Genomic DNA, 24,545 nt, shown 5'->3' on the forward strand with positions numbered 1-24,545 from the left:
AATACAAATAATGGAAAGGCAGGGAAAGCTTCCCTGACTGATGATGCCACTGAAATGAAATCGAGTGACTGGAATTAACTAGTTACAGTAAATAGATAGGGTGCCGGGGAGAGCATTTCAGTCAGAAACAATGGCATGTGCTAAGTCCCTCGAGTGAGTGCATTGTGCCAGTGAATGAAGGGCAGTCCTGGCTACAGCACAGAGAATGAAAGAGGCTGCGGAGTAGATGGGAGCCAGACCACAGGCGGTTCGCTAGAGCATGATCAGGACTTGGGTCTTTGCCATGAAAGCAACGAGAAGCCACCTGTTGGTTTTAAGCAGGGGGATGCAATGATCAGATCTGTGTTCTGCAAGGATCTCTCTGGCTTCGGTGTGGCAAGCAGATCGGTGGGGGACAAGGGCAGCTGCGGGGATTAGCAAAGCTGCGGACTGCTGTGGTTTGGATGGTGGCGGAAGCCACGGAGATGGAGAAAAGGGGCGTGCAGCAGAGGGATTTAAGTGACTAGATGAACAGGATGGGGCGTGTGGGCGGCGTGTCTTGAGAAGTCACCTTGTTCGAACTCCATGAACAAAAGAACACGGGCAAAGAGCTATCTCTGGCGGTGGGAGAGACTTGCGGCGCCTGGGGCTGACCTCCGAGGGGAAGCTGCGGAGGCTCCCTTCCAGCGCCTGAACTCTGAGCCACCCCGGACAGGTGCAGGCTCACCCCCACCCACCTCTTGCAGGAACGCTTACTAAGAGCCCAGCAGGTACCAGCAGGGCCACGTCGCCCAGCTGCAGCGGAGAAAGATCCAGAAGCGGCCCTGCCCAGTGTGGAGGAAAAGAGCAACGCTCAGCATGCGTTCCCACGTGGGCGAATATTCCCACTGCACTAAACCCGCCACCTACAGAGAACACGCCACCAAGCCGGCGAAGGCGGAACGCACCTTCTGCGCATGTCCGGGGCCTCGGCCACCGTGGGGGCGGGCCGAGTGGCGCCACCTCGCGGCGCCTGCGCGTGACGTCACTGTGCGGCGCCAGCAGGAAGAGGGGCTCGGCGGCGCACGTGGGGGGAGGCGCGGCGGGAGGGCGCATGGCGAGTTCTGCGGGGTTGGCCCTGTGCGGGCAGGCGCTGGTGGTGCGGGGCGGCAGTCGGTTCCTGGCCACCTCCACTGCGAGCAGGTGAGGGGGTTGGGCCTGCAGCGGGGAGACCAGGCTGCGGGCGCGCGTCGGGGCCTGGAGAATCATTTCCTCGCGCCGCGAGGCCCTGGGGAGACCCCCGGCGCGCCCAGCCGCCGCCTTCTCCTCGATCAGGCCGCGTGCCCGCGCCTTCTCTCAAGACCCGCCCCCGGCGCGCCTCTCGCCGGCGCCCGCGGGCCCCGCGTTCTCGGCCGCGTGGGTGTCGGGAGCTTCGGGACGCTTCGGGCGGGTCACGTGGGGAGACGCGAGCCAGGCCCCGGCCACCGCGCGGTCTCTGGGTCGGCGGCCACCCCGGCTCTCGGGCGCCGGGAGGAAGGCGGCTCCTGCCCTTGGGGACCGGGTTGGGCCTGAGTCCCGGGCGCACTCCGTCTCCGGACGTGGCGCCTGCCTCCCCCCCCCCCCCCCCCCCCCCCCCCCCCCCCGCCCGCCTCGCTTTGCCTCGCCTCGCCTCGCTCTAGGTCTTACCCTCTTCCCCCCAGTGCGCCTGCACACGGTTCTGCTTTAGCTTTCCCCAATTTCATGCTCTTTCTCACACAGCACCCTGGGTTTTTAACAATAAGTGTTGATCGAGTAGTCTTGTCCCATGGTCAGTTTCGGCCCCTTACTTCTTTCCCGGGTAGTTTGGATTCATACTTGAAACGGAGCATGTGTCTGTCAAATGTAAATACGCTCTGCTCTTTGCTCAAAGCTGGATTTCAGAAATCCAACTTAATGTTAGATTTAGTTTTCACAAAACATTTACTCACAAACTTGTGGTATATTCCAGATTAGTTTTAGAGGCTCATGGTATCTAACGCATGCCATTGGGAGACATGGGTTTATTATACTTGATAGTACATTTGATTCATATCAAATGCAATAAACCCATCATTTTTTTAAGATTCATTTTTTAGTTGAGAAAGAGAGAGAGCACGAGCAGGGAGGAGAGGGAGAAGCAGACTCGCCACTGAGCAAAGAGCCCCACTCAGGACTCCATCCCAGGACCCTGGGATCATAACCTGAGCTGAAGGCAGATGCTTCACCGACTGAGCCACCCAGGCGTCCCCATCATTTTTTTTTTTTTTTAATATGATTCTTCTGTGTGCCTTTTGAGGAAATAGAATGGTGGTGGCAAAGTTTCTGACTGGGAGAACTACTCTTTCCAACACCACAGTGTTCCTTGGGAAAAGAGTCTGAGCACAGTTACTTCAAAGGCTATGAGTTTGTACAAGATATCTGGTCTCTGCCAAGCACTGGAAGGGAGGAGATGGGCATAAACTGCAGAGAGCTTAGGGTCTGACTCCAGTACTGGCAGGTGCTTGGCCGCCATGGGAGCTTTCTTGGGTAGTTGAGACATTTTTAAATGGTGGCAGTTTTAAATTGAGATGCAGGAATCTCACCAAAAAACATCAGAACATAATTTCTTCTAGCATAACCATCTTGCATTGATTTTTTTGGGAGTAAAAGAATCATGTATTACTTCCTGTTGAGTTTTTCTCATTTGTTTTACTTAACAGATTATTTGGTATGGAACCATGCCAGTTGTGTATGGCAAATCTGAAAAGATTAAGCAACTAAAGCTCCTTAGCCTTTCTCTGAAGTACTGGACCCAGACAATTTCTTGTCATGGATAAAACCCTTAATTTATTGAGTATGAGAATATTTGTGCTCCAGGAAAAAAAAACCTCACATTTTTGTTCATGAAGTGCTCCCTTTAAAATCTTTCTGTTTTTCCTTAGTGATGATGACGTCCTCTTCACGTATGATTGCAGCACTGCAGAAAAGAAGTCACAGGAGAATAAAGGGTGAGCTGATGGGGCAGCCTCTTCAGGCCTAATCATGCTTGGACTAAATGGGACAGGGTAGCCTAAGAAGTAAATTGTTGTGTCGAGTAAGTTGCTTCTGCACAGAATTCTTTGTTTCCATTTATACTGTCCTGTGGATGAACCAGGACCTCAGCAAAGAAACGTGGAACTAACTTTAAATATGGTGTTAAGAATAGTAGGATTTTTCTAAATAATTCCAGTTTCTGTCAGTAACTAACTCTTGTGGGCATCTTGAAATAATGCAATGTAACTTTAAATGCGTTTAAGTTAGCTTTAGTTAATTGAAAGATAAGGAAAGCAGAGTGTGATAATTTTGTATGGTGCCTTTTTCTAGTAGAATTGGTCTTATGGTTCAGTTTTTTTTTTTTTTTTTAAAGATTTTATTTATTTATTTGTCAGAGAGAGAGAGAGCGCGCAAGCAGAGAGGCAGGCAGAGGGAGAAGCAGGCTCCCCGCTGAGCAAGGAGCCCGATGCGGGACTCGATCCCAGGACTCTGGGATCATGACCTGAGCTGAAGGCAGACGCTTAACGACTGAGCCACCCAGGCGTCCCGGTTCAGTTTTGTTTTAATATGATTTAATCCTTGACTCTAGTCTTCGATTCGTTCATATCTGTGAGGGAGTGAGCCGTGTGATCTCTGAGGGTCTTTCTGGCTCAGCTCTTTGGATTCAGGTGTGTGTGCTGAGAGATTTTTCTGTTTAGTTAGATTTATTCCTTAAAAATTAGAGCTGTTTTGAACCTCCCCTTGTCTGCTTAATAATGCGTTTATATTCTGGCTACATGAACCTCATGCCATTCTCTATCTTTGCTCATGTTATAAATGAACAAGGCCAACCTGGAGGAATGCAGCCTTGTTTACTCAGGCAATCCCTAATCATTCTTGTCCTTTTCTTTCTCAGGGAGGACGGGCAGCCCACGGATAAGGGGAGTGACACGATTCTGGCGTCCACCTTCTCCAAGTCTGGCAGCTATTTTGCTTTAACTGATGACAGTAAGCGTCTGATTCTTTTCCGTACAAAACCATGGCAATGTCTGAGTGTCAGGTATGAAATGCTAACGTGGACTAATTACCATGTTATTTACCAACGCACAGCTTACACTTGCATGCCCGCAGCAGTGACAGTGATGTGGTGAACAAGCGACTAACACGTAGTCTCAGCCATGTGCCAGGCACTGTTGTCAGGGCCTTACGGTGTTAGCTGACTAAACCCTCGAAACAACCCTGTGTGAGGGGGCGGGACGTTGTTCTCACCCACATCCCTGCTGGGAGTCTGGAAGCTGATCCCAGTCAGTCAGCTCAGAGGGCAGAGCTGGCCCCTGGCCCTGGTCACTCTGGCTCCAGAGGCGGTGCCCTTGGCCACTATGCCATCCTGCTTTCCAGTGTTCCTCCAGCCTCGTGCTGGCAGAAATGAAGAAAATCAGCAGGCTTAGGAGAGGAGGTGGGTGATGCTGATACAGGCCCTGGGTAGGTGTAAATTTGTCTTACTCGGACAGTGTCCTGATAGTAAGTGCTTTATTTCCTCAAGTGGGTGAGGGCTGGAATTATGATGTCTGTGACCGGGATGGAAACACCCCCATGGAGCAGAGTCAGCCTTCCCCTCATCCTTGCCTCCCTGAGGCTGCACAGCTTAACTGTCCCTCGAGAGTAAGAGAGAAATACATGCAGGTTATAATGTTAACGTCTAACTGTCTAACAGCCAAGGTTAAGGATTTCACTTCGTAGCTGGCTCACACCTATATCGGGGAGACCTGTGCTTTTTGGATTCCTCTTGCATCTTATTTTCTAAGAGAAGAATAAAAAGGCAAATTGCAGGTGGCAGTCTATGTTGGTATGTGCTCCCTGCTTAGGGGTAGCCCTTCATCCTGAACTTGGGACGGGGACACCCACACAGCCTGCCAACAGGCCCCTGCGTCCTGTGGTGGAGCTTGCACCTTGACTGAAGGGCGAGTGCTCAGGGCTCCTGGCGGGGCTCTGGCCGTTCTCCGAGGGCTCCTGGCATTGTGCACGGTCTGGAAGGAGGAATCTAGACTTCTCTTGACTGTCACCGCGTCCCTGTGGCTGTCAGGCTATTGGGGAATGCAGGGCAAGGCCTCTGGAGTGTAAGGCTCAGGATGGGTGTTTAGGCACAGAGTCCTATGTGTATATGTCTGGTTCCTTCTGCATTGTGGTCTGTGGGCGTTTGAGGGGAAGATGCTGTGTTTTTGTTTGTTTTGTCTTTTGAAGGTAGCGTGTTGGCGATTGTCTTCACGTAGAGATCTAAGAACACTCAGGGTGGGCAGTTATACTTTAGCAAACAGTGGCTGGCAGTTGCCTTTTTTTCCCTGCTTAATTGTATTTTTCATCTTGGTTTTTACATTGATACCAGCAGAATAGCTTTGTGTTGGAAACCTCTGCATTAGGTGTGCAGGGCCTCGTGTTGCCTATGGGAGGTACGTTGCGCGTGTAGATGTTGCTTGCGGGACCCTGGATAACTCCCATCCCGTCTGCGTCAGCCACTGAATGAAGGGGTCGGGCCAGATCACATCACAGGTCTAGGGGCTGCCTTTCTCACGTTGCCTTGTCCTGTGGATGTATGCTGACCTCAGTGTAAGATGCGCTGCTGCCTGGTCCAGTGGCCTTTAACACTTGGGGGGAGGCACAGACAGATGGACCCCTTCCTCAGAAAAACACCCATCCTTCATGCATCTGACGTTCAGTTCGGTGTTGGGGGTGTCCTGGGCTCCTGATACCCACATTTGACCAAGAGTTGCTCACAGCTCGGAGCTCTCCAGTGGCTTTAATGCTTCATCATGGAGGATTTTAAGGAATAGCCCAAATGGAAATAGTGCATAGCAATGATTGGTTTCAAGGTTTCGGTTTACAATGACAAAGGCCCAGAACCAAGGCCAGGTTTTCTGAACTAAAAGTAGGACACTTGGGGTGACATGATATTTTCTCTTGTGATGTGTGCATTTATTAGTGAGAAATCTTACATAGGAAATCACACCGGTTCAGAAAATGCCTGAATTGAAATAATGCAAGTATGTGGAAAGGCAGAGCCCCAGGAGATGAGATTGTTCTGCCCGAAGCTGCCTGGCTGCTGGAGGTGTGTGGTGTTGGAGAGCTTGGTATCCTTGGTGCCCTGCAGGGCCCCCCCACACTCAGTTTGTTGAACAAGTGTGGCTCGTTGGAGGTGGGCTTGGGGGGGGATTTTAGGGCTCGGCTACCTGACCAGCAGTGCTCTGCTTGGCGGTGGCGCAGGGGAGAGGGTCAGGCTGGCCCTGGGGGGCATGAGGATGGGAACGCAGGGCTGTGAACCCCGTGACTCTGGGGGGAGGGGGGAGTGCAGAGATCCCGAAGAATGGTGAGGCCCACGCCTTCTGATGGGGCAAAGTGGCCAGCCCACCCACTGTCCAGTCTCATGACCTGCCTGCCCACGTCTGTGACCTGACCCCTCAGACCCTCACCCCCACCTACTCTGTACAGCCAAGCAGCGTCCTAGAATCCTGGCCAGGACTAACTTGGCCCGAGAAGATGAAAGTTCCTCCACTGGCAGAAGGCAAAGGGACAAGATTCTGGACTGAGCTGGGGCTGGGGGGGGGGTGGGGGGGCAGTGGCGGGTGCTCGTGTGAGTCCACGCCCGATACTCCTGTGGGACCAGCCCAGGCCGCTGTCCGGACTGGTGGCCGCGTGGCCGTGTGAGGGCCTGTCTGAACGTATGGTGGCATTTCAGTGACCGTGTGCTCGGAGAGTTGGTTAGTCTTGCCCGCAGCCCCATGCTCTTTCTTCTGTTGTGTTCTCTGTGTTTATGTCCCTCCTTGTCCTTCTGTCCACTGTCCACCGGCTCAGGTAAGCGCAGGAGGAGTTTCAGCTGCTGTGGGAGGTGGAGTCCCGGGACGCGGCTGCAGGCCCTCTGCCCTGCGTTTTCTTTCCTTCTGTCCCTCTGCTCCCGAGAACCTGGGAGGTCTTTGTGTGGTCCTCGTGTTGGAGATGTGGCTTCTTCAAGCTCTAGTTCCTATTTACTGTAACATGGGGGGCCCCAGCTGCAGGGGGCCAAGCGCCGTGTGCACAGACGCTGACTGGCTCTTGTTGGAAAGGGAGTCCCCTTCTACCCCCTCTGGTGACAGAGGAGGGCAGGGAGAGGCACAGAGTTAGGTAACGTGGACAAGCCTGGGGTTCGTGTGTGAAGCAGGGTCACGCGTGGTATCTAGCGTGGGATGAAAAGTGCAGGGTCTTGCCTTGTGGAAAGCGCGATCTGCTGTAGAGATGCCGGTGGCAAGGAGGTGAACGGTGAGAGCACCAGTGGCGGGAAGCTGCATGGACCCCGCTCCCCACCAGCAGTGAGACCCGGAGGAGTAGGTGTGTGTGTGGCGGGAGCTGTAACTGTTTCTTAGGCTGGCGCGGTGTGGAGCCAGCGGGCAGATGAGGCAGATCTTGTGAATTTGGACCGAGGGTTTGAATTCAGGAGTGTGGTGACTGTCACGCAGCCGGAGCCGGGACGCAGACGTCCCCAGCAGTGCATGCTGTTGGCCGTGGCTCGCCCTCCTCCGGAGTCATCCCAGGGGGAGGGACGGCGACCGCGCCTGCCGATGGGTGTGTTGCCCCATCCCCAGGGGTGTTGTGCACCAGCAGCACGTGGGATTCCCGCACGGCAGGCCCCCCCCCCCCACGCCCCGGGTCCGCGGTCGTGGACGGGAAGCTGCAGGGGTAGGAGGGCCCTACATGGTGAGTGTGCTTCTGGTTCTGATCAGAGCACACTGGGTGTTTACGAAGCTGACCGTTTTTTTCCCCAGAATGCCCAGTAGAGGTGCTGGGGTCAAGAGGCAGTTCTCCCAACATTTTATCATGACAGTCTTCAAACACACAACAAATTTGAGAAGATGTCATGCTGGACACCTAGAGGTCCACCACCCAGATTCTGCTGTCACAAAAGCAAAGTTATTCCAAAGTAAAATCGGTCTAAGGCACTGGCTTTGTTTCTGTTCTCTTAATTGCTTTATTTTTTTGGCACTGCCTTTGGTGACTTGAAGGGGAGACAGGTGGTGTGGAGCCGACACACCAGCAGAAGGGCCAGCCTGCAGGTCTGTCGGCCCATCTCGTGCTGACCTGTGCAAGCCGATGGTGGGCGTCTCTTGCCTTCCAGGACTGTGGTGAGGAGGTGCACGGCCCTGACCTTCACGGCCTCGGAGGAGAAGCTTTTGGTGGCCGACAAGTCTGGGGATGTTTATTCCTTTTCGGTGCTGGAGCCACAGGGATGCGGCAAGCTTGAGCTTGGGCACCTGTCGATGTTGTTGGATGTGGTACGTGGGTGATGGGCCTAATTTAAGTCTGCTACAGTCAGCTGGGGGCAGGGGCAGGGGGTCTGATGGGGCAGTAAGGCCGGGGATGTGAGCCCAGCTGTTGGGGTTTGGGTTCTGTAGCAGGGACAGCTCTGCAGATTTGTGAGCAGGAGTTTGTGAGAATGGAATTCAGGATGGTGAGGCTGACAGGGTGAATGCCCATGGGCCACTTAGGAGGTGGCTGGGTGGTTCCGGAAGTAAGGGACAGCCTGGGTTTGGGTGACGAGGTAGAGGAGGCATGTGGGAAGGGCAGACACCATCTCAAGGCCTAAGCTTGTCCTCGTGCTTTACGGGCCTCACCTCAGTGTCCTTCCAACCCCTGAGCCAGGAGCTGTTTCCCCCAAGAGGCCCGGTGAGGGCTGGGGGCAGCCAGTGGGAGGTGGAGCTGGGGTGGGACCCGGCGAGAGAGGCCGGGATAACGAGGGAGGGGTTCTTGAAGGACAGCCCCCCCAGGACTTGGTGATGGGTTGGCCATGGGGACACTTGAAGGAGGAAGGAGACGAAGGCGAGCAGGTGCTGGAGAACGAGGGGCGGGGTGGTGGGAGGGCGGAGCTGCATTGAGACAGGTGTCTGGTACCACCGCTGTGGTACCGTGCATACCTGGGGACAGGTCCTGGGGCGGTGGGGTGGGTGGGCCAGCTCTGGCCACCCCCACCAGCAGGTCTGTTCTTTCTAACCCCCGTGTGTAGGCTGTGAGTCCCGACGACCGCTATGTCCTCACCGCCGACCGGGACGAGAAGATCCGGGTCAGCTGGGCCGCGGCGCCGCACAGCATCGAGTCCTTCTGCCTCGGGCACACAGAGTGAGTCCCCTTCCTGCCCCCCAGGAGGAAGCTCAGGTTCAAGGGACGGGTGGGTCGCTCAGCTTGGGCAGCCGGTGGCGAAGCCAGGGCTGCCTGCTCCCCGGCGAGGCCCCATTTGGTGCAGGCTTCTGCCCAGGGGCCGTCAGGACCTCTGCCTCCTCCTTCCCTTCCCTTCCCTTCCCATGGGTTTCAGGGAGAGGTTTTCTTGTTGGCACCGAGGTCTGACACCCCAGGGCATGGTCGCCGCACACGGTGGTGGTGGTGCTGCCCACGGGAGCCAGCATAGGGCTCAGTGTGAGAGGCCTTCCCTCTAAGCCCACCGCCTCCTGCTGTTAGCACTCACCAGTGGTTTCCATGTTGGCCTCCAGGTGAGGGCTTGTTTCCGGAACACTCCTTCCTCAGCGTAGACGCTTGTCAGTGCCTACAGTGGTCAGTAGCCGGTAGAGGGTGTGTGCCAGGGGGAACATACTTCGGTAATTTGAACGTCCAGGACTTATGTTGCCTCCAAGCCTGGGCAGTGGTTCTTCCTTTATGACCTCTTTTCTGGCAGGTGAGCTCTCTTTCAGTAACTGAATTTTGGTATTTTGCAAGGGAGGCGTTTCTGAGACCCACTGCTCTTCTCGGGCTTCTTGGGCTCAAGGCTAATTGCAGAGGAGAGGAGAAGCCCTTCGTTTCATTTGCTAAAATGTTTAACACTGCGTTATTGGAGGCAGCGGAATATATTGGAGAGACTTAATTTAATTTTGAGATTGCTCCTGTTCCTTGGTTTTGAACAGAATGTAAAGTGATCTCTGAAGGTCACTGGTGGCCTAGTTTGTAGCTCTGGACAGCTGATGGGGGCTTTGGTTCAGCTCTCTAGTAATCCAGCATCCAGACTTATGACCTGTAAGCCCCCCGTGGCCTTCTCTCCATTGCTGTTTCTCACTGGGGTCTCCTACTCCCCACCCACCACCACCCGGCACACTCCTGTCTCAGGGCCTTTGCATGTGCTGTTCTCACTGATGGGCATGCTCTCCCCACAGGACCCTGTGCTCTCCTCCACTTCTTCAGTGTCCGGCTAGATGCCACCTGCCTTCTCAGGAAGGCCCCCCCTTGTCCCGCCCTGCTCCGCTTTTCTCTTAGCTTGCACTGTCCAGACAGGAGCCCCGAGCCCTGAAGTCTGAAGTGAGATGTGCCATGTACAAGACCTGATGTTGAAGACTTCATATAAAAAAGCCATAAAAACAGCGTGTTACTAATTTTTAATTTAGGTTGTACGTTAGATGGTGATATTCTGGATAAATGAAGTTAAGGAAGAAGGGTGTCAGTTATTTTCATCTCTATCTGTTTCTTAACGTGGTCACTTGCAAACGTAAACGGCGTGGCCGGCACCGTGTTTATGTTGGGCGGCGCTCTTCCGAGGCCTCCGCTGGCCCATCTCCTGCCGGCGCCCTGGACGGGGGCCTTTGCGGCTGCGCCCAGTGCTGTCGCCAGCCCTCAGCACTGCCTGGCAGGTAGTAGGCGCTCAGGAGGTATTTCCGTGAGTGAATAAGGAGTAAAAGTAGGTGCTTAAGAATCTCGTGTAAAATCTGTGGAAACCGGTTTCCCTTCCTTCCTCTTGAGTCATTGAGGTGACTCACGGCCTCTGTAATGGCCGTCTTGCGTCAGGGGACTGCTTGGGCCAGCCAGTCATGGGCATCCCCAGGAGCCGTGAGCTAGTGGTCACGTTATCGTTGGGAGAGAAGCAGGGAAGGCTGCCCCCCTTGCGAGGCTAGAGGCTGGCTCATAGCCTGCGGACCCCGGGTGGGCTTCTGGGGACCGCTGGGTGCGGGGCTGCCCTGGGGTAAAGGACAGGAGGTCTGAGTCAGTCCGCCGGCCAGCGTTTCTGCTCGCCCTCTGCCCCTGCTCTGTCCGGCAGGTCTCCGCCCGAGGCTCCCTGTCGTCACGGACCTGCAGGGAAGGTCTTGGGCTGTGAGCAGGGCAGCTGGAGTGAGCAACACAGATGTTCATGGATCTTTCCAGTAGCATGGCTGGGGCCCGCTCCTGCTTGGGAGTTGTCATGGCTGTTGGGGCCCGGAGAATGGCACGGTGTGCTCCTCATGCTTGCTCAGTGCTGTCTAGCTACCCGTGGGAGCCATGGCAGTTTTTGTTGGGGGTCAGGGGTTTGGAGGGAGAATCTCTCTGAGATGACAGATGGGTTGAGCAGACGTCACAGCAGCTCCCTGGAACTCGGCTCCCCCTTTGCTTCTCTTTGCCCTGTAGGTTTGTGAGCCGCATCTTCGTGGTGCCTGACCACCCCGAGCTGCTGTTGTCCTCCTCTGGGGTAAGTGCTTCGCTCTGCCCTGTGTGCCTCTGGGTGCCTTTCGGCCGGGGAGCCACGCGGGGGGGGATGGGTGTGCCAGCCACGAGCTCTTTTGTTCCCAGTTGTGGCTCTTTCACTTGGTGGCTGTCCACTAGATGGTGCTTGTTTTCCGAATTTTGGAGCTGCCTGTGGCTGGCTCCTTGCTTAGGGCCTTCCATTCAGGGGCCACATCTGTAACAGCATTGTGACCTCTGTTCTGGCAGTCAGGTGGGAAGGTGGGAAGACCCCTTCTGAATTCCAGGGGACTTGGGTTCCATCCAGTTACTGCCATGCTGGCTCTTCACCCCGGCCTGGTGGGGGCTTTGATTGGTGACGAAAACTTCTATGTCCTGGCAGTTGGGGCTCGATGGTTTAGTGATCAGAGACTTGGTTCTAAGGAATAATCTTTAAAAGGTTCATTAAGCAGTAGTTTTTGCCAAAGCGAAGGGTTTGAATTACTGATGGTGTCTCATTTTTTCTTTTTTTGTGAAAGCTCTGTCCTGTTCCTCCTCTTGTCTTTCCTGCCCCTTAGTGTTTTGTGGGACTCAGGTGCCTGGCAGTGGGAGGTGGGGGGGGGGCTGCACGGGAGGTGCCTGGACCTCTTAAGAGTTAGGGTTTCTGGGCGCCTGGGTGGCTCAGTTGGTTAAGCGACTGCCTTCGGCTCAGGTCATGATCCTGGAGTCCCGGGATCGAGTCCCGCATCGGGCTCCCTGCTCGGCAGGGAGTCTGCTTCTCCCTCTGACCCTCCTCCCTCTCATGCTCTCTGTCTCTCATTCTCTCTGTCTCAAATAAATAAATAAAATCTTTAAAAAAAAAAAAAAAAAAAAAGAGTTAGGGTTTCTGGGTGGGAAGAGCCGCCTCCCTAGTGTCCTGCAGATATCTGGCCACTGTCTGCGTGTCTGTGTTTGATTCCTTTGCCACATTTGTGTTCTTACAGTTTCTGCCGTCCCGTGTCCTGTTCTTCACAGCAGTGCATGGTCCTGCGATAGCAAACAAAATAGATATGGCTGGAGTCCCCAGAGGTGGCCAGTTTTTGTGAATTTTGTTGTACCTACGTCTTCCAGTCTTTTGCATGATAAAAAAAATATTCAAGCTCCCAGAAAAGTAAAACGAACACCTTTGATTTTAGCACTAGCTTGGCAAGTTCGGGCATTTTGCCCGTGACCCTGTTTGAAGATACAGGTGGGGTGGTGCTCCAGTGGCGGGGTGCGTGGCCTGCCGTGTGCCCCACACCTTGCAGAGTGCACTTCGCATTTTCATCAGAAGCAATATACTTGTAAAGTGAAATTCTGCTGTTGGGCCTACAGGAAAATGGCCGTGGCTCCCAACGCCCCTATAAGGTGTGCCCTTGGGCTTCACAGCCTTCTTAATGGCTGCCCGGCGTATCCAGAGAACTCGAGCAGTCGAGAAACAGGAACATGCATTTTCTGTGTGCCCTCCCGCCCTCTCTGTGCCCGTCGTCCCCTTTCCTGGTGGGCTACACCTCCCGTAGTACCCCTACCCCCATATTCATATTCATCCTCTCTGTGTCCGTGTTTGTCTGTCTCTGTCTTTCTCTTCTGTGTTTCCGAGCAGTGCCTCTGAAGGTGGGGGGAGGGTGTTGTCATAAGGCTGCTGTCCTGGGCCCTGGAAGTGCCCTTAACCCCCAACGACTGGTGGGTGGGCGGGCATAGAGCTCGAGGTGAGAGTTCCTCCCAGGGATTTGGAAGGTGAGGGGCCTGTGTTTTCTCTGGTTGGTTTCCGTGCTTGGCTTTCTCCCCACTTTCACTTGAAAAATCTGAGGCCATTCTGAGTTTGGGTCCTTTCTGTGGAATCTGTTCCCCCTTTCCTGAACATTTTGGGGGCCTTCTTGCCCCTGTGCTCTGAAGTTGGGGGAGATAGGGGCTGGGCTCTGGAGACCAGCTTGCACGGTCAGTGGCCCCTGTGATTCAAGGTTCTTGGTACCGGGAGTGTCCTCACTCGGGCGCTTCTCCTTGAATCTGTGTTGTGGGATGTTGGGCTACGTTGGTTGCCTGGTTCTTTCTCTTTCCTTTGGCCTCTGTCTCATGTCCTATATCTGCTTTTTGGAACTTGTCCTCAACTTTATTTCATAGTGTCCTGTGGGGATTTCATTTCTGCTGTTCCTGGTAATTGTCACGAGCTTTTTCTCGTCCTCCAAGTGTCCTTTTTTCTTTCTTTCTTTTTTTAAGATTTATTTATTTGACAGCGCGAGCACAAGCAGGGGGAGCGGCAGAGGGAGAGGGAGAAGCAGGCTCACCAAGCAGGGGGCCCGATACGGGGCTCGATCCCAGGGTCCTGGCCCCAATTGTGTTGGTCCCGAGTGCAGGATCTTCGATCTCCCTGAGCTCATGTGTGTTTCCTTCCCCCTGTGTGGTGTCCACCTTTCCTCGTGGAGGTTTCCTGCGGATGTCTGGTGGTTGCATCTGTCCATTTATGATGGGGACGGGGCACTGGCCAGCGTGGTGGAGGCTGTGTCTGGGAGCCCAGGGTGTTGGAGTCGGGCACCCACGGGCCATCTGGATCAGCCCTCTCTTGGTGGTTACTTGGCTCAGTCTTCACCTTTCTGGGCGTCAGGCCTGTCCCCGTGTTCCGGGAGGTGACTGGGAAGGGCTGGTGGTGCCCCTTGGCACGGATCTGACGTCCCTAAGACTGCGGTCTCTTGCTCCCTGGCGGCACATGGTGAACCCGCGGCTCTGTAAGCCGCAGGGGTGGGGAGTCCGGCCGCCCTGACTGCCCCCCGGGTGGCCGTGCTGCCGCGGGCCTGCTGGGCCCAGCCTCTGTGTCACGGCCTCCTGTGGCCAGTCCCCCTGCCTTCGTCTGCTCCCAGACGGCCTCACCATTGTCTTGTCTCCTCACGTCTCTGTCCTCAAGGCTTCACGCTTCGGGAACATCCCTTTCCAGTCCCTGCAGAGGGAGGTTGGGGCAGGTGGGCCTTTGCCTCCATGTCTGTAGTTTCCTGGCAGGTGTTTGTGCTCCTGCCCAGCACCGCACACCCCGGCTCTTAATGCTCTGGGGGAATTGCTCTTCTTCCTTTTCTCCCAGTCATTTAGGAACTCCGCGTGTGCTGTGTCAATGCCGTCTTGTTGGTTTGCTCAGAATCTGGGCTTCATGTGCATGTGGGCCTGTGCATGCCTGTTGTCAGCGATGGACTCTGGTGCACGGGGTGGGGGTCCACGGGATGGGGGTCCCCGGTGTGCCGGCCGAGCGGCCGAGCTAGCTAGGCTCCGTTTCATGCCCTGTGTGTCCTGAGTGTTCTCAGATATGCAGTTCTTTCTATGTCCTGTCTTTCTAGTGAGATCTGTGATGAGCAGTTGTTAATAGAGCTCTCTCTTGCATTGATGCTTATTTTTGGAGCACTAAGGCTCTCGGTACACATGCCAGTTTCCTTATCTGCACCAGGTGACAATCTCACGGGTAACAGGCGGATGCCCGCTTTTCGCCCCTTCCTGAACAGGGAAGCGGGACAGTTGTCGTGCTCAGCAGCCCCACCCACGTGTCTCCTGTGCTATGGGTGACCCTTGAAGCGCGTGTATCCTCCTGGCGCGAGTACAGCAGCCGCGGTCTTTGACGTCCTGCATGTGAACGAGGCAGCTTGTCTCGTGTCTTCTGCCCATTCTGCCGTGTGGGGGTCACGGGTGTTTTGCTAACGATCGGCGTGGCCGCACAGCCCTCCCTCAGAACAGAGCACCGTGGCGCTGGCTGCCGCTGAGCGGTATTCCAGCCCCTGCCGGAAGCCCCCGCACTCAGAGGCTGGCCTGCCCCCCAAGCACGTGTGCTGACCTGTCCGCGCTGTGTGCAGGACCGCACCCTGAGGCTCTGGGAGTACCGAAGTGGCCGAGAGCTGCACTGCTGTCACCTGACCAGCCTGCGGGAGCCGGCGGAGCCGTGGGGTGACAAGGTAACGTCATGCTTCTGTCTCGGGTTTATCAGGGCTTATAGGGCACCTCTTCAGTCACTGGAATCCTGCGAACAAAACCACTTTTGTGTTGGAAACATTTTTTTGTCGTCAGCACAGACGTCATCGAGTTTGGGAGAGATCATGTACTTCAAACTCTAAAGGTGTCCAGTCCCGTAAGTGGGCAATAACTTCTCTTGCTTTATTTGTGTTTGAATGACCATGGTACAGAAATGCCTCCTCCAGTCCTGCTTGGAAATGGAAAAGACAGTGGTGCCTGAGCAGAGAGTTTCCCCAGGGGTTTATAGCCAGTCAGGGAGCTGAGCACCCTTCCTGCATCTCTCCCTTTGTCTGTCATGGATTAATCTCGATGACCACCCCCTTACCCCTGGGACTCCACACTGGCCAGTGTATCCCCAGGTCAGGTCACCTGAGCCTTTGATTGTGAGAGATTTTCAGGGGAGAATGTGTGGGTTGCCTTTTGGGGGTGCTCTGGATTCTGTCGTCATGGACACCTAGCTCTGTGATGCTCCTGGGCTCATGCCCTGTAGGGCTGAGGTCCAGGTTGGTCACCTGAGGATGGCTCCACCCGTTTTCCTATAGAGGCCCCCCTGGGCCTGGCAGGGAGGGAGCAGTCTGCTTACGTGGCTCTCCAGGCCCGCAGAGCTGGCCCTTGGGGTGGTTTCTTGATGACCAGGTGTCCTGGCTGTTATCAGGGGAGCTTTGCACTTTCCCTGGGAGCCCCCGTGTGGCCCCCTGCCAGCCTGCAGGAGACCTGGGCCAGAGTTGAGGGGCTCATCTGCCTCATCCTCGGGATGGCTGCTTTCTCTCCTCCCCCCAGAGACGGCTCTCTAGCCACTGCCCTTACTCGGCCTCAGAAGTGGGCAGGCCAGGCCTGACCATGGGCCAGAGCCTCAAAGACCCTGGGGCTGTGGCCACCCAGCCAAGGGGCTGCCTGGGCCCCCAGGTCAGCGGACTCTGCTGTTCTGGCTTCCGGCTCATGGCACCCCCTGCTTGGGTGTCTGCAGTCCTGGTGCTCTCCACCCCCCACAAGGCCATAGCGCATGGATGCCTGATTTGTTCTGGTAACTTTTTCACATACTTTTTCACATTCATGCTCTCAATTAACCTCCTGGTGCTCTGGGATAGTGAGGTTGACTTTGGTCTCTTTCTCAGAGGTCAGGGGAGGGAGTGTGAGGCAGAGAGAGAACCACGAACCAGTAGGTTTCTGACCTCGGGCCTGGCACACAAGGGCTGCACGAGCTGTGGATGGCCCTGCCTCTTGGGTTCCTCGCTTCCTTTCAGGAGCCCCCAGGCCATGGCCTCTCCCCTTGGGCTGGGCTTGGTGAACATCAGGCCTTTTCTCCCACTTCTCCTGACTGGCATCTGGATGTTCCCACTCTGGGATGTGTGGACCTTGCACACGCAGTTGTGTCTTGTTAACGATCCCTTGGGTTCTTTGTCACCTCCTGTCCTTCTTGACCAGTCAGTTGGCTTTAGAGACATTGAAGGAAGGCCAGAGCCACGAGAGAGGCTTCTATCTGCCGTGGCACGTTGGAATTGTGAAACGGGTAGTTTGCTGTGCCTTTCTTTTCTCTTTCTGATTTCCAGAAAGTTCCAGGACTGTTTTCTTGTTTTCCTTCCTTGACCGTAGTGGCCACTGTCACGATCTTGCTGTGTCTGATCTCGCTTTGAACAGAATAGTCCCGAGTCAGGTCCCTGACAGGCGAGCGTGCTGTTAATGTTACTGCTTTTCCTTGCAGAGGTTCGCCGCATCCAGGATCACCTACTGGAGCCCCGAGGGCTGCGTGGCACTGCTGTGTGACTGGTGGGTGAGCTCACGCGCTGGGGACGTTGCTTCAGGGCCCCACGCCCCCGCCGTAAGGGAGGGGACACGCGGGTGGTTCATTGGCCCCGTGTGCTGTCTCCTTGTTGGGAGGCTTCACACGCTTTTATTTGTACAACCTGTCCCTGCAGTGAGTTTCGCTCTGGGAGGATGGCTGTTGCCTGAGGGGTGTGGGTTCCTTTCCTTAGAGTGGAGTGGCGCTCTTTCACTTGCTGTTTAAATTCACTGGTCTCCAGTTGGCCTTTTGTGCATGATAAAGCCCCACCTGAGGGTGAGAGCAAAGTTGTAGAATACGCTTCAGTCAGCCCCACCCGGGGGCTGGTCTTGATAGAGCCCTTACACCCGACCTAGGGCAGGTCACAGTAGGACCCACCCGACGGCTCGTGGTGGTGAGGAGGAGGATTTCGGGACCGCGTGCCACCCAGCGGGTTCTGGAGCACTGTTTATGTGCTGGCTAGGTATCTGGTGTTTCTGCCTGTCTAGTTTGTCCTTACAACAAGCCTGCAGAGGGCACCTTAGTTTGTTTTAAAATAGGATGCAGGTTTAGAGCCAGGAGGTGCCTGCGCCCAGCGCCATCTGCTACTGTAGTTGGGACAGCCCCCTTCCCCACGTCTTATTTCTTTGTCCCGTACTGGTTCCCTGTCATAGCATGACCAGCTTACTGGCTTAGACCTTTATTATCTCTTGGTTCCTGTGGCTCTTGGGTTGGGAAGTGGCTTGGCTGGGTGTTTCTGTCTGAGTCTCGTGGGCTTAGAGTCAAGATGCTGGTGGTGGCTGGGTCTTGTGTTCGGGGCAGATCCGGGCACAGTGCTGAGCTGCTGTCTGTTGTCCAATGATACCCACATGGGCCTCATGGTAGTTGTAATAATTTTTCTCTCTCTCTTTGCGGAAAGCGTTCCTGTTGTCTACATCTTCCAGCTCGATGCCCACAGACAGCAGCTGGGTTACAGACAGCAGCTGGCTTTTCAGCACAGAGTGTGGGACATTGCTTTCGAGGAGGGCCAGGGACTGTGGGTCCTGCAGGACTTCCGGGAAGCCCCCCTTGTGCTCTGCAGGCCTGTGGACGGCTGGTGGCAGGTGAGACGTGTTGGGTCCCTGCCGCCCCTAAGCCTGGGGTCGGGGTTGGGGGGGCCAACAGCTGTGCCACTTGTAGCTTGATCATGTCTTGGTGCTGGGGGCTGCGTCCTTGGGGGGTGGTGGCTGGAGGACTTGTGCCGGGGGTTCAGGGAGCCGGGGCGCCCGGCCAGCTCATCTAATGTCATGATGCTTGCAGTGTTTCTTTGTGGGATAGTCTCCCTCATGGGCCTATTTTTTCTTGTGATTGTGCTGGTCACCTCTCTTTTTAGTAGAGAAACCAGCAGTTGGTGTCCTTGACGTTGGCAGGCTTAGCATGGCCTTGTATCTGGGGCATGGAATCAGGAGTAGAGAGGCATGTGGGCTGTGGGCTGAGCGAGCCTCTCTTCACCGGGTGACGTGCGAACCTTACCCCTTCTCCGAGCTGGCTGCCCTGTCTGTAAAGCGGGGCCGTCTCCTGCCTGTCCGGGATCTCCTGTGACACTGAGGGGAGGGGATCTGATAAAGCCCACCAGAGCACTGTGCAGATTGTCTCGTGCTTTACACGTGCTCACTTGACTGAGGGCTTCGGGGGTGCCCCTGAACTTTTTGGGTATTTTCATCTAAAAAGTAGTGGTGAACAGCTTGTACGTGTCCCCTGCCGGGCCCCTCAGACAAGGTAAAAAGGACGAGCCAGCGTGTGGGTCCCTGGCAGCCCACGCGTCATGGGTCTTTGTCGTGACGTAATGTGACTGCTGTGTCTGCCGCACCGGGACGGCTGGCCGGCTTTGCCTGGTGCTCCCGAGGGCCTGGCAGCCTGGACCACGCCCGGCAGGTCTGGGGAGCTGCTGCCGGCCGCGCTGGGGCTGTGGTCATGTGTCTTCCTGGTAAACGTTTTCCGTTTGTCTTCTCAGGCTGTTCCTGAAGATGCCGCCTTAAAGAAGGTCTCCGCCCATCTTCAGGGGAATTGGGCCATGCTGGAAGGTGAGAGTGTGAGCACGGCCTGTTTTTCGGGATGATGTCCAGAATTGGCCACGGACAGGGCCAGCTTACAGGATACCATGCACAGTAGGAAGCCACTTCTGTGGGCGAGAGTCCAGGATGTGTGGCGTGTGCCTGTGTCCCTGTCCACAAGGCCGGCAGCTGGTCGGGGCACTGAGGAGCTGACCCACGCCCGGGCAGTCCTCCGCGTCAGGATGATTGAGCTTCATGGGAACCAGGGTCAGAGTTGGAGTACTGTCCACCTCTCTGCCGTCAGGGCTGTGTGTTGCAGGTCCCCTGGGAGGGGCCGGTAGTTGGTGGGCCTCCAGACGGAGTGGCAGGGCGACTCACAGGCCCTGATTATTGGCTCTGAGCAACCACAGGCGTTATGTGGTTCCTGGCCACGAAGTCAGGTGTGGGGACAAACAGCGGACTGCCTGTGGGTCTCTGTGGCCCAGGGTGGGTCCCAGTAGGAACACTAGGCCGAGGGAAGAGGAGAGGCAGTAGTGGGAAGGCAGGACCCCCCCTTCCTTGTGGCGCTGCAGTCTGTGAGGGGGGTGGCCAGGCGATGAGAGCCACATGTCCTGGTCAGTGGAAGGGCCTGAGGTGAGCGCTGGGTGCTGCCCTCAGTTAGTCCTCCTGTCTGGGAATGTCAGAATGAGGAGACCTCGCTCCGTTTCTTTTTTTTTTCCTTAAAAGATTTTACTTCTTTGAGAGAGTGAGCGAGTGCACGAGAGAGAGCATGAGGGGGGAGGCAGAGGGAGAAGCAGACTCCCCGCTGAGCAGAGAGCCCAACTCGGGGCTCGATCCCAGGACCGTGGGACCACGACCTGAGCCAAAGGCAGACGCTTAACCGACTGAGCCACCCAGGCGCCCCGACCTCATTCCATTTCTCTTGGTAGAGGAAGGCAAATCTTTAGTTACACAGCCTCTAGCGACCCCGTGATGCTCTTCTTGGGCAGAGATTTGAAGCGGCTGTCAGAAGGATGACTGGTAACCCAGCATTGGGAGTCAGACGCTTTCATTTAAGTACACAAATTATTGCTTAGAAGACATCTTTCAAAAGTATTCCCCAGGGAGAAGTCAGAGTTCCTCGGAATTCAGGACATTCAAACATAAATTCCGTTTCTGTTGACAGCTAGCAGTGATCTAAATGTCTCATGGAAGGCATTCTTGAGGTGATTTGTTGGTTCTGGGTTCCGGGGTTAATTTCCATCCTTCCTTTTAGAGTGGAGGGACTAGGGCGGTGACAGGGCTCCGTCCTCCCCAGCACTGTGTGCATTTGCTTCAGCAACATTGTGGAACGGATCTGTGGCAGGACTGTGTCGGGGACACTGGCGAGCCTGCTCCCCGCCTGGCTCATGCCGTCCTCCCTGCTGGGGCCTGGGGCCAGCACGTCCTGCTGTGGGTTGCCTGGCAGGGCCAGCCCGGGGCGGGCTTAGCTTCCCTGAGCTTCTGCAGATAAAACAGCCTGTTCACGGTGCAGGGGTGGGGGAGGTGCAGGGGGAGAGAGCATGGGGAAGGCAGGCCAGCTGAGCTTGAAAGTCACAGGAGGCGTAGGGAAGCCGAGTGAGTGGGGAGGTCACCGTGTAGGGCACAGGTGGGCACATTGCCAACAGTCCCTATGGAGTTTCTGGCCAGGGTGAGGTCGACCCTGTGGGGCTGGTCTGTGGTCATCTGAACTCTCGACACTTAGATCAGTCCGCATCTGTTACGTTGCTGTGTAACAAGTAACCTGCCGTCAGTGGGTGAAAACAACGCCACTTTTTATCTTGCTGTTTGTGTGGGTCCTGAAGCTTAGTGTCCCAGTGCTGTCCTGAGAGGACCACTTCCCTGGCGGCGAGGTCTGATTCCAGGTGCACGAGCAGTTGTTGGCATCGTGCTGGTCCCTGCAGGCTGCTGGCCGAGGGCCTCACTCCCTCGCTGGCTGTTGGCTGGAGGCCGCCCTCAGTCCCCAGCACAAGGGCCCCTGTGGGGCGGCTCTCCGCGTGGGGGCAGCTCCACCAGAATGAGCGTGCAAGCCACAGCCCTCGTGCCTCGTCTCCCAGCGGTGATCCGGCTTTGGTGTGTTGTGTTAGAAGCAATCCTAGGTCCGGTTGGCGTGACCACCAGGATGTGGGCCTCGCGGGGGCGCCTCGGAGCAGGCGGTGCAAGTCCACCGCGAGCCCCGGCCAGTCCCGCCGCCCCAGGGCCTCGCAGGCACATGGGTCCCCGTCCCACCCAGTTTCTGTTCTTGTTCCTCCCGCGCAGGTGCGGCCGGCGTGGACGTGGGCTTCAGCGGTCTCTACAAGGCCACCTTTGACAACGTGACAGCCTACCTGAGGAAGAAGGAGGAGAGGCTGCAGAAGCGGCGGCAGAACCTGCCCCCTGGGCCCAATGGGCAGGCCAAGAAGATAAAGCCAGGGGAGGCGTCCCTGAGGTGCTCGTCCTAGCCACGCCGACTGTGCTTGCCCCCTCCCTGCCGAAGGCTCCCTTTGGGAAGCAGAAGGGGGATGTCGTTCCCGACCCATGCTTGGTGACAGTCTGGTCCGCACCAGCTCAGCACACACGTCGGCCGTCCCAGAGAACGGGTGGGTGTCCTGGGCTCTAGAACTTTCTGCCGCTGCGCAGAGGCTCCCCTGCCTGGTGTCTCGGGCGCCCGCTGGCTGAAGGGAAGCCGTGCCGCATGTGACTCAGCTAGAGATACTACAAGTGAGTAGTGCAAGTGCCTGGAAGCACTTTTTCTTCATATTGGAGGAAATCGGAACCCGCGGTGGCGGCTGTCGGTGTCGCACTGTTCCCAGAACGCTGGACGCGTTTTCCTCCAGCGAGATCCACATGCTGAACGTGTTTACGGCAGCGCGATAGACACGCTCTGTCCCCGGGTCTCCCTCTGGACAGTGTCCCGTGCTGTCCGGCACAGGGGCCACTGGCCAGGGGGGTGGAGGACTCCGTTCCTCCGTCAGCACCCGCGCTGCTCCCATGCCGGGTCCCCGCGTGTAAGTGCGGCTGCTGCCGATGTGATGCGGGCTCAGTGGGGGCGCAGGGCACAGACTCGGCTTCTCCCGGGGTGCGCGAGGACCTGGGAGCCCTGGCCGTAACGGAGATCTGCAGGGAAGTGGTTGCGGCCGGCACGCGCATGTGATCTCCCTGTGAGCTCTGTGCACACGATGCAGAGACCGGGGGTGTCAAGCGAATTCTCGTCACCACTTAATAAAGATGAGCTTGTGCAGCTTCTGGAAATGTGTAGCAGCAGCATCGGGAACTGATTTCAAAATACACTGAGCAAAACCATCTTTGATGCGTGTACTGTTTGTGACTGAAACGACTCCCTAGTACGAAGAAGCGTTCCTTTGGTGGTTGGGCTTTGTAGTTGTCTCTGCTGTTTTGGTTATCTGTGCTTCTACCCACTTCCTGGTGATTGGTCTCGAATACGGGAAACCCGTGTGTGTCCGTGATGACTTCGGTGAGGGGTTTTTTGGGATACTAGAGACAAATGCTTTTGTGTATCAGAAGCCGGAATGCTTCAGCTTTCCCTAAGTGCCTTGTTTTGCTGTACACATTGATCCGAACACAGTGCTGTGTGTGAACTGCTCAGGTCCCTTCCCACGAGGGCAGAAGTGTTTTGTTCAAGGAGCAGAGGGGGCGTGCCTGGGCCAGGATGGGGGTGCTGGGGCCCGGGTCCTCCTGTAGGAGCCTCGTTAGCACTGCCCTGGGCACAGGCAGAGTTCTCTTTGACAGTCTGCTTTGAGATTCTTGGCTTTAGGAGGAACTTTGGTTTGGTCTTTTTGGTGTCTTGTGAAGTGGCCTGCAGGCCAAGGCTTGTCGCTGCCTGGTTTTGTATGGCCTGTGAGCTCGGAATGGCTTTTATGTTTTTAAATGGTTGAAAACAAATTTAAAAAAATAGTATTTCGTGGCATGTGACCGTCATATGCAATTCAAATTCCGGTGTTCTTAAATAAAATTTTGCTGGGACACAGCTGGCCTGTTCGTTAGGTACCGTCTCCGTGTGTTTTGTGCTCCAGCAGCAGGGTGGCCCAGTTGCCACAGATACCAAATGGCTGGCAGAGTCCAAGGTATTTGTGGTCTAGCTCTCACGGAGAAGTTTGCTGATCCTTCTTTAAGATCTCTTTTAAATCTGTAGTGTCTTTTTTTTTTTTTTAAGATTTTGTGTATGTATTTGACAGAGACACAGCAAGAGAGGGAACACAAGCAGGGGGAGTGGGAGAGGGAGAGGGAGAAGCAGGCTTCCCGCGGAGCAGGGAGCCCAGTGCGGGGCTCGATCCCAGGACCCCGGGATCATGACCAGAGCCGAAGGCAGACGCTTAATGACTGAGCCACCCAGGTGCCCCATTAAATCCGTGTAGTTTTAAAATGAACTGGTCCATTTCTTTAAAGACCGAACAAACCGTATTTTTCCGTGTTCACATTGATCTTCTTTCTCACCAAACATTCATTCGTGTTCTCTGTGGGCAGGTGTCTTTGTAAAACAGGGCCAGGTTGGGAGGGGTCCCTGGGTCACCTGGCCGGAGCTGGGGGCTGTGTAAAGTGGGTCCTCTTGCACCTGATGGGGAGACTCAGACATGCCTGTCAGTACGAGGCCGTGCCGAGCAGCTGGTCAGGATCAGAATGGAGTAGGAGGGGGCCATGGCCATCACCGTCTTTCCCATGGTTGCTTTCAAATTGCTTTCATTCTTGTCACGGTCACACGTGCACATGACGGAGACTAAACTCTCTTGGCCAACTGATTGTGACAGTGACCCGCTCTGTGCCCTTCTCCCCATCCCGTCTCCCAGCTGCTGCTTTCAGCTCGTTTCTCGTGTTCATCTTGGTACAGCCCATGTCCTCCGCGAGCCCCAGGACTGCCGACAGCAGTGATCACGCCGGCCGATGGGTCGTGCTCCATTGGCCCACACTGGTGCGTCTGTCCCCTGTCTGTCCCAGCACACGCTGACTCGGGCTCCGGCAGCAGGCGGGAGTGGGAGGAGGGAGCATAGCTCCCCCTTCTGCCGCAGCAGCCTTCCTGGGGGGCTGCACCCATTTGGGGCAGAAGTGGCCTCCTGGTCCCGAAACCCTGTCCATGCCTCTGGAATGAGTCCCTCCATAAGGTGAGGGAGCCGTGTTCTCGGGGACCGTGGTAACTAGTCCATACCCGGAGACCCCCAGCTGCCTCAGACGGTTCTTTTTCGGTTGGTCGCTCTGAACCCCAACCTGTGATGACCGTGTGCTGTGTTTGAAGGCTTTTACGTCTCATGCCCGCTTTCTCCCGTGGCTGACTTGCTGAGCTCAAAGCAGAGCCTTTTGTTTGTGGTTTCGCCTGCTGACCAGCTATGGGAGCCAAGGATTGAGCTTCCTTACACGCCTCT

General features: G+C 55.8%; 1 protein-coding gene across 2 annotated transcripts; it reads left to right on the forward strand.

Moving 5' to 3' along the window:
* The first annotated feature begins 1,036 nt into the window (after positions 1-1,036).
* WDR4 (WD repeat domain 4) lies at positions 1,037-22,515 on the forward strand. 2 transcript variants are annotated; one of them, XM_044913343.1, is made up of 12 exons: positions 1,044-1,161; positions 2,898-2,963; positions 3,884-4,027; positions 8,108-8,264; positions 8,993-9,105; positions 11,347-11,407; positions 15,225-15,315; positions 16,062-16,066; positions 17,084-17,148; positions 18,060-18,243; positions 19,134-19,203; positions 21,451-22,515. In XM_044913343.1, exons 1-12 carry the CDS (start codon positions 1,073-1,075, stop codon positions 21,630-21,632), a joined length of 1,227 nt encoding a protein of 408 aa, XP_044769278.1. In that variant the 5' UTR covers positions 1,044-1,072; the 3' UTR covers positions 21,633-22,515. The 2 variants fall into 2 exon arrangements, with proteins under 2 accessions (XP_021534831.1, XP_044769278.1); XM_021679156.1 differs by lacking the exon at positions 16,062-16,066 and having other exon boundaries at positions 1,037-1,161; positions 15,225-15,323.
* The last annotated feature ends 2,030 nt before the right edge of the window (positions 22,516-24,545 follow it).

The sequence above is a fragment of the Neomonachus schauinslandi genome, chromosome 1 (assembly GCF_002201575.2).
Source record: "Neomonachus schauinslandi chromosome 1, ASM220157v2, whole genome shotgun sequence".
In the NCBI taxonomy this organism is placed as follows: domain Eukaryota; kingdom Metazoa; phylum Chordata; class Mammalia; order Carnivora; family Phocidae; genus Neomonachus; species Neomonachus schauinslandi.

Excerpts from the sequence above, each read along its gene's own strand:
- WDR4 (XM_021679156.1), top strand. The coding sequence starts at position 1,073 with ATGGCGAGTTCTGCGGGGTTGGCCCTGTGCGGGCAGGCGCTGGTGGTG. Across the intron at positions 11,408-15,224 it reads TGCTGTTGTCCTCCTCTGGG|GACCGCACCCTGAGGCTCTG; the intron begins GTAAGTGCTTCG and ends CGCTGTGTGCAG. Across the intron at positions 19,204-21,450 it reads GAATTGGGCCATGCTGGAAG|GTGCGGCCGGCGTGGACGTG; the intron begins GTGAGAGTGTGA and ends CCTCCCGCGCAG.